This window comes from Muscardinus avellanarius, assembly GCF_963383645.1.
Source record: "Muscardinus avellanarius genome assembly, chromosome: 6".
In the NCBI taxonomy this organism is placed as follows: Eukaryota; Metazoa; Chordata; class Mammalia; order Rodentia; family Gliridae; genus Muscardinus; species Muscardinus avellanarius.
In genome coordinates, this window is record NC_137791.1 from 44,414,471 (window position 1) to 44,426,615 (window position 12,145).

The 12,145-nt window shown below is 40.7% G+C and overlaps 1 protein-coding gene across 1 annotated transcript; it reads right to left on the minus strand.

Annotated features, from left to right (window-relative positions):
• Positions 1-6,209: 6,209 nt before the first annotated feature.
• Positions 6,210-6,548, minus strand: LOC308264406 (large ribosomal subunit protein P1-like; the record flags this gene model as incomplete). Its single annotated transcript, XM_080697632.1, has 1 exon — positions 6,210-6,548. One exon carries the CDS (start codon positions 6,546-6,548, stop codon positions 6,210-6,212), a length of 339 nt encoding a protein of 112 aa, XP_080553758.1.
• Positions 6,549-12,145: the final 5,597 nt, after the last annotated feature.

Below are 12,145 nucleotides of genomic sequence, written 5' to 3' on the forward strand. Positions count from 1 at the left end.
GCTCGGCGGCGCCACGGAGCCCGAGCGGCAGAGGAGGCGCGCAGACGCCGCCCGCGGCCCGCGCCCTCCAGACAGGATGCGCGGCCGCAGGGGCGGGGCGGGGCCGGCGGGGGCGGGGCCGGGCGCCGGGCGCCGGGATTGGCTGCGCCTGCGGTGCTCCCGCCCCCTCCAGCCGCGGAGCCGCGCCCCGCCACCCGCGCGGGAGCCGGTGGGTTTGCCCCCGAAGTTGCGCGGGTTTTCCGCGCCAGGCTTGGCGGCGACTGCCCCTGAGCTAGGGTGTGGCAGTACAACCCCGCGCCCTGACGGACGGATTTCCTCGTGACGTTGGTTTGTGGGTTGAATGCAAAGACTGTAACGTGTTCGTGTGGCGGAGGGAAGCAGAATACTTAATCCAGGAATAGAGAGACAGGAATTTGCTTAAGTAGCTACTAGTATGAAAAGAAAAGTCATCGGGTGGGGGATACAATTATTGACAATACTGTTCTTGACATCAGACCACACCTGAAATAGGTTGCAATATTGAATTGCAGAGTAGAAACAAAGTAGCAAGTGTGTGTGTGTGTGTGTGTGTGTGTGTGTGTGTGTGTGTGTGTGTGTGTGAAATCGAGGTTGAACCCAAGGGCTAAACCCTTAGCCCTTTTTAATTTTTTGTTTTTGTTTTTCGTTTGGAAACAGGATCTCACTAGGTTGCTGAAAGTCTAGCTACAATTCCTAGGCTGTCCTGGAACCCACGAGTCGATTCCCTGGGTTATAGGCGTGTACCACTGCCAGGCTGAAAGGTCCTTCACTGATCTACCTGGATAATGGCTTCGGCCCCCCACCCCTTGCACACACTAAAAGTTCAAACTCCACATTTGTATTTAGAAAGGCAGGACCATAGCCAAGCCTTTATCCATTCCATGGTACACCTCGTTTTTTCTATATACAAGTAATTTCAGTACGATATGTTAAATTTCAAGACCACCGTTTTGATACTGTGTGTGTGTGGGTGGGGGGGTACTGGAACATTAAGGGGAAAACATCATTATTGAGGCCTTAATGATAATTTAGCTGTGTGTGGCGGCACATGCCTGTAAACCCAGTACTTGGGAGATAGGCTTAAAAATAGGGTTAGAGCCTTTGCTCAGCGTAGAATGCTCCTGGGTTAAATTCCCAGTAACACACACACACACACACACACACACACACACACACACACACACGAAGGTAATTTTAAACCAGTCACTTTCCCATTGAAATCCCTCTGCCTTTACTTAAATTTTGGTCAGAACTATTGGTAACTGTATAACTAAAGTATCTAGGTGCTTATTCTTACCAACAGAGGTATTAAGTTACTCTATTTGTAAAGTACAATTGTTCGGCTGGTTTGTAACTCCCTGGGAGGTGTAAGTCATGCAAAGTCAGTGAACATGAACTGCAGGTTGGGGGTGGGGGGCGTGGTAAGTGCCCAGCGCTTGTGGGTTAAGAGGATTTTGTAAGCCCAGTGTGGTGGCACACACCTGTAACTCCTGTACTTGGGAGGCTGAGACAGGAGATCACAGGTTCCAGGCCAGTGCTCAATAACTTAGTGAGACTGTTTCCAAATAAAAAATAAAAAGGGGCTGAGGAGATAGCTTCAAGGTTCAATCCCCAGTACTACTTAAAAAAGAAAATGGTTTGTAAAATCTGATGCCTTACTACTCAGCAGGCTGGCGCTAGTGCTGCTTTCTCCACCACTTGAGGCTTTCCAAGACCTTCTCAAGATGAGAGTGTGAGACTGGCCTGGATATCATTTCGTATATTCAGCCTTGATGCCTTGCATGGTGAAGAAATGAAGTTGCCTATTGTCAATATTACCCATTTTGTCCTTCCCTCTCCCCTTAGTTGCATGGGTATACCTGGATGCTGGAGAGATGATGATGATGGGAGGGAAGCCCTAAAGTGTCCAGGACGCAGAATCTCAACAGTAACAGAATCCAGTTCCCATTAACTTTTGTTGTTGTTTGTTGTACTGAGGGTGGAACCCAGGGGCTTTCTACCTCCGAGCTATACTGCCAGACCTATTTTATATTTTATTTGGAAACAGGATCTTGCTAAGTTGCTGAGAGCCTCACTAAGTAGCTGAGGCTGGCTTCGAACCTGTGTGATTCTCCTGTCTCAGCCTCCCAAGCCCTGGGATTACAAGCGTGCGCCACCACGCCTGGTCCTCATAAACTTTTTTGTATTTGTACAAAGTGATACCAGGATTGGGACAAAATTTTTGTTTTTTTTTTTGTTTTTTTTTAATTTTTTAATTTATTTTTTTATTGGTGCACTGTATTCATACATCATAATGGGATAAAAAAAAAACTTTTGTAGACATACATGCACACATCACCCAATTAGCCCCTACCCAATTCCCACCCTGTTCCCTCCCCATCCCTCCTTCCCATGCTTGGCTTAGTGGTTGACATCTAGTATTATAGAAATTTATCCAAAATTAAAAATGATAATCTCACATAACAGTTTCATTTGTCTGATACCAAGCTTTTGATGACTTAAAGATAACATTTCAATATTTCTTTTTGCTTTCTTTCTTACCAGAGAATATTTTTTCTTTTTTTTTTGGTGAAACTATCATACATTTATTTATTTATTTTTCAGAAAAAAATCTATCCTAATATGGAATATGGACTCTAGATACCCAAAACAATCTTGAAAAAGAACAAAGCTAGAAGATGTATATTTTCTGATTTCAAACCATATAAAGCTACAATAATTGAAACAGTGTAGTACTGTTATAGAGGCATATATATAAACCATTGGAGTTAAATAAAAGCCTAGAGATAAATTCTTCCATATATTGTCAAGTTATTTTTGACAAGGATTCCACAAACATTTGGTGGAGTAAGATATAATAATCTTTTAACTAAATATTGTTGAAAAATAATAATTGCATGAAAAAGAATAAAATTGGACCCTTACCTAACACCATATACAAATATTAACTCAAAATAGATAAAAGACCTAAATATATATCTTAAGACTATAAACTTTTAGAAGAAAATCTGGGTCATTAAACCTCACAACATTGAAATTGGCAGTGATTTCTTGGATATGATTTCAATGGCACAGGCAACAGAAGGGTAAACAAACTCCCTAAAAATTAAAAAAAAATACTGTATATCCAAAGACAATGTAAACAGAGTTAAAAGTTACTGATAGAATGGGATAAAGTATTTCCAAATGCTATATCTGAAGGTATATTAATATTCCAACTAGAAATCCAAAAAATTAGCAACAATAAAAGCAAACAATACAATTTAGAGATAGGTAAAAGACTAACATAAATAATGAATCTCCACAGATAACCAATCTTACTTGTCTGTTGGATGGAAAATCTTGTTTCTCTGGTTCTGGTGTGTGTGACCTAATTCTTCTTTGTAGTTAATCTCTTTGAGTATTTTCTCTAGCGCTGGTTTTGAAGACAAAAATTCCTTCAGTTTCTGTTTGTCATGGAAGCTTCTTATTTCTCCATCTAATTTGATAGAAAGTTTTGCTGGGTAGGAAATTTTTGGCTGGAAGTTTGTTTTTTTTTTTTTTTTCAGAGTTTGGAATATGTTACTCCAAGCCCTTCTGGCTCTCATGACTTGGTTTGGGAAGTCTGGAGTGATTCTAATTGGTTTGCCTCTGAATGTCATTTGGCCCTTTGTTTTTGTTGCCTTTAAGATTCTCTGCTTGGCTTCCACATTGGTCATTTTGACAATTATGTGGCGTGGGGATCCTCTTCTCCGATCCTGTCTAAAGGGAGTTCTGTAAGTTTCCTGGACCTGTGTATCAACCTCTTGCTCTATGTTTGGAAAATTTTCTGCTATTACTTCCTCGAAGAGATTGTTGATCCCTTTGGTATCACCTTCTTTTCCTTCCTCTATTCCAATTATTCTTAGGTTAGCTCTCGTAAAACGGGCCCATATTTCTTCAATATCAGATTCCTGCTGTCAAATTTTTTTTTCTAAATTAGAAACTATGCATTCATTTTTGGATTGCTCATCTTTTAGGAGCGAGATTCTATTCTCCATGTGGTCTAATCAGTTGTTTGTACTTTGAATTGAGGCCTTTACTTCATTAATTGCATCCTTTATCTCTTTTTGGCTCTCTCTGAGTTCTTTTTGAAGCATCTCTATTATTTCTACAGTTATTTTCCTGATTTGATCTTCTAGAAATCTCTGAATTTCTGTTTTATCGGGTTCTGATGTTGTGGGGTTGTGGGCATTCATTGCTCCAGTGTTATTCCTCTTTCCCATGATTTTGGAAGTTTGTGCCTTCTCTGGGTTCTTCCCTTGGGTCACTAAGACTTCACTTAAGGTGCTCTGGATCTCAAGTCTGTGGTATCTCAGTCCCCACTACTCCTTTACTAGCTTGTATGGCAGAGTCTCAGACCCAGGGAGTCAAATGAGGCTGCTTTAGACCATGGGGGGTGCCAGGTTGGGTGTTCTCCTATGGTGTGATATCTCTGCCACCGCCACTCCCCCACTGGGTCAAGTCCCTGGGAATGCTGTACTGGGATTTCTTCTCTAGGGGCCGCAATTTGACTCACTGTTGTTGAGTGCGCCAATGGCCTGTAGTGGACTCGGTGTATTCGCTGCTGCTGCTGCCAGTGGCAATATGGCGCCGCTGCCACGCCCTCGGCCATGAGGCTGGCATATTTCTTCTCTGGTTTTGCGCTCCGCTCTGAGTCCCTGCAGGGTGTGCTGAGCCCAGCCCCTGGGAGCTTTAGATGCTCCCTGTGCCGAAAAATATGCCAAATCCCACCTGGCTGATCTGCAGCGGCTCACCTCGGCTCGCTGTCCGCCATTCCTCTCTGGAGCCTGGTGGGCTGTTGAGTGTGTTGGTCTGGAGCCATCCGGTGAATTCGCCGCTGCCACTGGCAGTAAGGCGCTGCTGCCTCGTCCTCGGCCGTGAGGCCAGTGTATCTCCTCTGTGGCTCTGAGCTCCGTTCTGAGTCCCCCTCCTCTTTGGGGCCTGGTGCTGCAAGGAAAGATGGCGCATGCCGCTCCGCACTGCGGCTCCAGCCACAGCACTACGATCTGGTTTCTTTCTGTGTCTTGTTTTTCCAGCCTTCTTTTTCTCTGTCCCTTGTAATTACATTTTTTGTTTTTCTGCTGATGGTGTTTTCAGACTATGAAAGGCGCTGATTTTGTAGTAATAGAGATTGGTTGTTAGCAGGACTCGTAAGCCCCGCTTTTCTCTGTCGCCATCTTCCCGGAAGTCAAAATTTTTGTTTAATGTCAAAGTGGAAATGGTCTAGGTATCCTATAACAAAAAAGAGGGACAGGAGAGGGAGAAAGTGTGACTTGCTTAGGCTGGGTGTGATGGAACGTGCCTGTGATCCCTGTATTTGGGAGGCTGAGACATGAGGATCATAGGTATCAAGGCCAGCCTCGGTAATTTAGTGAAACTCTCAACAACATAGCAAAACTGTTTCAAAATTAAAAAAATAAAAAGGTCTGGGGATGTAGCTTGAAGTCAGAATGATACTGGTTCATTCCTCAATATCAACAAAGTTTTTTTTTAATAAAAATTAAAATAACATGCTTAGTCAACCAAATCCAAAAGAATGAAGTATGTGTACAAGGTAAAATATAAGCCAGTTGACTCAGTAAACTAAAAGGGCTGTTACTTCCTGATTGGAAGCGATTGTACTGGGCCCTGTGCCTAATCCTGAAGCCTCATTTCTAAGTGTCACTGTATATAAAGTCATTATAAATATTCCTATATAGTATATTCATGTATTTGCTAACATATGCATACAAAAATATGATTGTTTTTCACATTATTCTCCTATAAGTCATTTCAAATCATTTTTAAATTACTATATTGTAGTACAGGGCTCAGTGACCTTTTCTTATAAAGGGCCAAACAGAAAATATTTTAGTTTTTGTGGGCCATAGGCTCAGTCATAACCACACAGTTCTGCAGTGGGAGCAGGAAAGAACTAAAGAAGAAAACAAATGAGCATGGCTGTGTTACAATAAAACCTTATAACAAGAGGGGCAGCTGGGCTTAGCCCTCAGGCTCTTATTTGCTGAACCCTGGGGTTTTTTTGTTGTTACTGTTGTTATTGTTGTTTTAGAACTGGGGATGAAACTCAGAGGCATTTTACCTCCAGTCCTAATTTTTTTTTTTTATGCAGAGCAGATTCCCAAACTATCTGCAAAATCCAGCTTTTTAGCGAACATGTTACAGGAGCTTTAGTCAAAGAGACCAAAGCCCATGTCATCATCAGACTCCTCAGATTCTTCTTTCTTTGCTTCCACTCTCTCCTCCTCAGCTGGAGGAGCAGCAGTAGAGGGGGCAGGACCTCCTGCAGGTGCAGCATCAGCTGCAGGAGCAGGTCCACCAGCCCCTACACTGCAAATGAGGCTCCCAGTGTTAATGTTGGCCAGGGCCTTTGCGAACAAACCAGGCCAAAAAGGTTCAACATTTACACCTTTAATGAGGGCATTGATTTTATCCTCTGCGACGGTCACCTCGTCAACCTGCAGGATGAGGGCAGAGTAGATGCAGGCGAGCTCCGAGACGGAGGCCATGGTGCGGGGCTGCCAGACGTGGTGCTCGTCACTGTATGAAGTGAGGGCCTCACCCCAATGAGGCCTTAGCTTCCTCGGAAGAACGGAGCACCTTGGCGACAGCTGGAAAAAGCTCCATTCCTAATTTTTATTCTTTATTTTGAAATAGGGTCTCACTAAGTTGTGTAGGGCCTCACTAAGTAGCTGAGGCTGTCCATGAACCTGCAATCCTACCATCTCAGCCTCCTAAATACTGGGATTACAAGCATTTACTACCACACCTGGCTCTACCGCTGAGCTACACCCCCAGCCCTATTTTTTTTTTTTTTATTCTTTATTTGAAACATGGTCTCACCAAGTTGCAGAGGGCCTCACTAAGCTGAGCCTGACTGGGAGCCTATGATCCTCCTGTCTCAGCTCCTAAGTACTGGGATTATAAATTTGCACCACTATGCCCAGCTCTGACCCCTGGATTGTAAACCACCTAGTCCATCATTCCTTGGCCTTATTTATGACTAAGAACAGGTATAAAAAAATATAGACTATTGTTTAGAATCTTCAAAATTTATCTGATGCTGGGTGTGGTGGCACATGCTTGTAATCCCAGCATTTGGGAGGTGGAGACCGGAGGATTGCAGTTCACGGACAGCCTCAGCTACTTAGTGAGACCCCTTGCAACTCAGTGAGACCATTTCAAAAATAAAGAATACAAAATTAGGGATGAGGTGTCTGTCAGAGGTAGAATGCCCCTGGGTTCCATCCCCAGTACCACACAAAAAAAATTATCTGACCAATACCCAGTTGTTGATACTATTTTCCGGCGTTTTGCTATTAGGAGCAATACTGGGATATAAAAATCTTTGATTAGTTCAGTAGTATAAATACCAAGACTGGTACATTTCTAAAACTTGCTATATAAAACAAAGCATACACACATAAACACTTTTCTGCTGCTGGAGAGGTTACCTATTAAAAGTGTGATGTACCCTTTCAGATTCCTCAGTTTTTGCTTCACAGACCTGCTCTTTTCATTTACCAATGTGTGTGTGTGTGTGTGTGTATGTGTGTGTTACTGGGGATAGAACCCAGGGGCCTTCTACTTCTGGTCTATATTCCCAGACCTATTTTATATTTTTATTTGGAAACAGGGTCTCACTAAATTGCTGAGAGCCTCGCTAAGTAGCCGAGGCTGGCTTTGAATCTGTGTGATCCTCCTGCCTCAGCCTCCCAAGCACGGATATTTCAAGCATGTGCCACCATACCCAGCCAATGTGTTTTAAGAATCTTGCCAGGTCGCATCCTCTTTAATTGCTGTCTGACATTTCAATGAACAGACTCATTTGTCTATAAATACCAGTTACTGATCCCCAGGTATAATGAACTGTTCTTGGTACTGGGGATAGATACTATGTGAACATAACAAAATTCTTACTGTGCTTGGAGATGCATGGCTATAATTCCAGTACTTGTGTTGCAGATATTCTGGAATAATTGACTCAATGCCAACTAGGGTGGAAAAGAGGAAGTTTTATTGCACCGGTGAACACGGAGTTAGGATAGCTCCTGAAAAACTCTGGCCCAAGCTCCACATGAGTTCTCATTTTATAGAACAAAGGGTGGAAGTAGGCAGGCGAGCTTACGGTATTTGCATGCTTAACACCTGCAAGTGATTTCAGGTGTAGACAGCCCCCATAACTGATTAGATGTGGTTCCCACCACATCCTCAAAATGACTGACTGTCCCTCAGATAGTCAAATCCTGTGAATACTTGTTCTGAAGACAGGTGATACATATGCAGGAAATTAACTTTTCTACCATACTTGGGAAGCTGAGACAGGAAGATGACAAGTTTGAGGCCAGTCTCAGCAACTTAGTGAGTCTCTCAGCAATCTAGTGAGACCCTGTTTCAATACAAAAATTTAGAAAAAGGGAGGAGACTTGAGGGTATAGCTTGGAGGTAGAATGCCCCTCAGTTCGAGCCCCAGTGCTATAAACAAAACAAACAAAAAATAGTGCTCCTTCAAGGAACTTCCTTTTAGAAGATAAAGAGGAATGAATGTGTAATGTATCACTTAGTGATTAAAACTATGGAGGAGCCGGGCGTGGTGGCACACGCTTGTAATCCCCGCTCTTGGGAGGCTGAGACAAAAGGATCGCACAGGTTCGAAGCCAGCCTCAGCTACTTACTGAGGCTCTCAGCAACTTAGTGAGACCCTGTTTCCAAGTAAAGTATAAAATGGGTCTGGAAGTATAGCCTGGAGGTAGAAAGCCTCTGGGTTCCATCCCTAGTACCACCAAAAAATTAAATAAATTAATAAAACTATGGAGGAAAAAGAGCACAAAAAAAGGATGGTAGGACTAGCTATCTCTGTGTTGGGGGCAGCTGCTATCTTATAGCTGAGAGCAAGCCTCTCTTGAATAGACAGCTGGTCATCCACAGAAGGCTTGCAGCTACCAGGGAAGGACCATTCCACAGAGGAAGCAGTGAGTACCAAGGGACAGAGACTGAAGCATGGTTTTCAGGAATAAGGATGCCACGTGGCTGAACGGAGGGGGCAAGGTGATGTGGTGAGAGGTGGAATCCAAGAGGCAGCTGGCAGGGCACTGTGGAGACTGGCTTTTGCTCTGAGTATGATGGTGACTTATCAAAGAGTTTTTGACAAGGAATGCTGTTACCTGGCTTCTATTAATCACTTTGGCTTTTTGCCAAAGGGGCAAAGGTGAAACAAAAATAATTTAGGGATCAATTTAAGCAATATATTAGATAAATGCTCTATTAATAGTATAGTTTCCAGTTTTTATTATGTCTGTTTGAATAAACAACGGGGATGCTTTTAGTTGTGGTGAAATATACATACAAAGGGGACAAAAACTTACACTGGAAAGAAGATGGCCTATTCAACAAATGGTGTAGGCAAAACTGGTTAACCATATGTAAAAAAATGGAAATAAACCCCACTTTCCCAACCCGTACAAGAGTCAATTCAAGATGGATCAAAGACTTGAAAATCAGACCAGAGTACTTGCAGCTCCTTGAAGAAGGTATACATCCAAGACTGCAACAATAAGCACAGGTTAAAAACTTTCTCAATTATGTTCAATTTCAGTGTATTGTAAGACTTTCACATACATTTAGAATTAGGATTACAGTTAGCATTAGGACGAATATAACATTTAGTTTAGTTTCTTATATGCGTTAGTTTCAGCTATGTTTAAAAGCTCAGAAAAGTGTTTTACATGTCATATATATGTGCAATTATGTTCAATTTCAGTGTATTGTAAGACTTTCACATACGTTTAGACTTAGGACTACAGTTAGCGTTAGGACGAATATAACATTTAGTTTAGCTTCTTATATGTGTTAGTTTCAGCTATGTTTAGAAGCTCGGAAAAGTTTTTTACATATCATATATATGCAAAATCATGTACAATTTCAGTGTATTGTAAGAGTTTCACATTGGTTTAGAATTAGGATTACAGTTAGCGTTAGGACGAATATAACATTTAGTTTAGTTTCATATATGCGTTAGTTTCAGCTATGTTCAGAAGCTTGGAAAAGTTTTTTACATATCATATATATGTGCAATTATGTTCAATTTCAGTGTATTGTAAGAGTTTCACATACATTTAGATTTAGGATTACAGTTAGTGTTAGGACGAATAAAACATTTAGTTTCTTATATGCATTAGATTTAGCTATGTTTAAAAACACAGAAAAGGGTTTTCATATCATATATATGTGAAATCATGTTCAATTTCACTGTATTGTAAGAGTGTCACATTTGTTTAGAATTAGGATTACAGTTAGCGTTACAACGAATATAACATTTAGTTTAATTTATTATATGCATTAATTTCAGCTATGTTTAAAAGCTCAGAAGTGTTTTCATATTATATATATGTGCAATTATGTTCAATTTCAGTGTATTGTAAGAGTTTCACATACATTTAGAACTAGGATTACAGTTAGCGTTAGGGCAAATATAACATTTAGTTTAATTTCTCATATGCGTTAGTTTCAGCTATGTTTAAAAGCTCGGAAAAGTGTTTTACATGTCATATATATGTGCAATTATGTTCAATTTCAGTATATTGTAAGACTTTCACATACGTTTAGACTTAGGACTACAGTTAGCGTTAGGACGAATATATCATTTAGTTTAGCTTCTTATATGTGTTAGTTTCAGCTATGTTTAGAAGCTCGGAAAAGTTTTTTACATATCATATATATGCAAAATCATGTACAATTTCAGTGTATTGTAAGAGTTTCACATTGGTTTTAGAATTAGGATTACAGTTAGCGTTAGGACGAATATAACATTTAGTTTAGTTTCATATATGCGTTAGTTTCAGCTATGTTCAGAAGCTTGGAAAAGTTTTTTACATATCATATATATGTGCAATTATGTTCAAATTCAGTGTACTGTAAGAGTTTCACATACATTTAGATTTAGGATTACAGTTAGCGTTAGGACGAATAAAACATTTAGTTTAGTTTCTTATATGCATTAGTTTCAGCTATGTTTAAAAGCTCGGAAAAGTGTTTTATATATCATATATGTGCAAAAAAAATAAATTTTCTGGAAAAAAAAACTTTCTCAACAAGACCCTAAAGGCACAAGAAACTAAAAGGCATATCGATATGTGGGATTGCATTAAACCGAAGAGCTTCTGTAAAGCAAAGGAAACTATCAAGAACCTCAACAGAGAGCCAACAGAATGAAAGAAAAATTTTACCAACTGTTCCTCCAATAGAGGACTAATGTCTAGAATATACAGAAAACTCAAGAAACTCGCCACTAAAAAATAACCCAATCAAAAAATGGGCATGTGAACTAAATAGACATTTCACAAAAGAAGAAATTCAAGTGGCCAATAAATGTATGAAAAAACGTTCAACATCATTAGCAATCAGAGAGATGCAAATCAAAACTACCCTGAGATTTCACCTAAATCCAACTAGAAGGGCAATCATTCAAAACACAAACAGCAACAGATGCTGGTGAGGATGTGGAGAAGTGGGAACTTTAGTACATTGTTGGTGGGACTGCAAATTAGTGCAACCTATGGAAAACAGAATAGAAATGAACCTATCATATGATCCAGCATTACCACTTCTGATTATCTACCCCAAAAAATAGAAAACAAACTACACTAATGCATGTGTATCTATATTAATAGCCACACAATTCACAATTGCCAAATTATGAAACCAGCCAAGATGTCCATCAACAGATGAAAGGATTGCAAAACTACGGGATATGTACACAATAGAATTTTACTTTGCCATAAAGAAAAACACAATTATGTCATTTACAGGGAAATGGACGGAACTGGAGAACATTATGCTAAGTGAGATTAGTTGCTCTCCCTAATACACGAAAGCTAGGGAGAAAATGGTTATAGGAGGAACTCTAGAGAAAGGAGAAACTATAGATTAGCAAACAAATTATCACATTTATTTATTTATTTATTTATTGCAGTGCTGGGATGGAACCCAGAGGCATTCAACCTCTGAACTACACCCCAGCCCTATTATTTATTTATTTATTTTAGCTTTTTTGCAGGTTTGGGGATGGAACCCAGGGGCATTTGACCTCCAAGATACACCCCCTGCC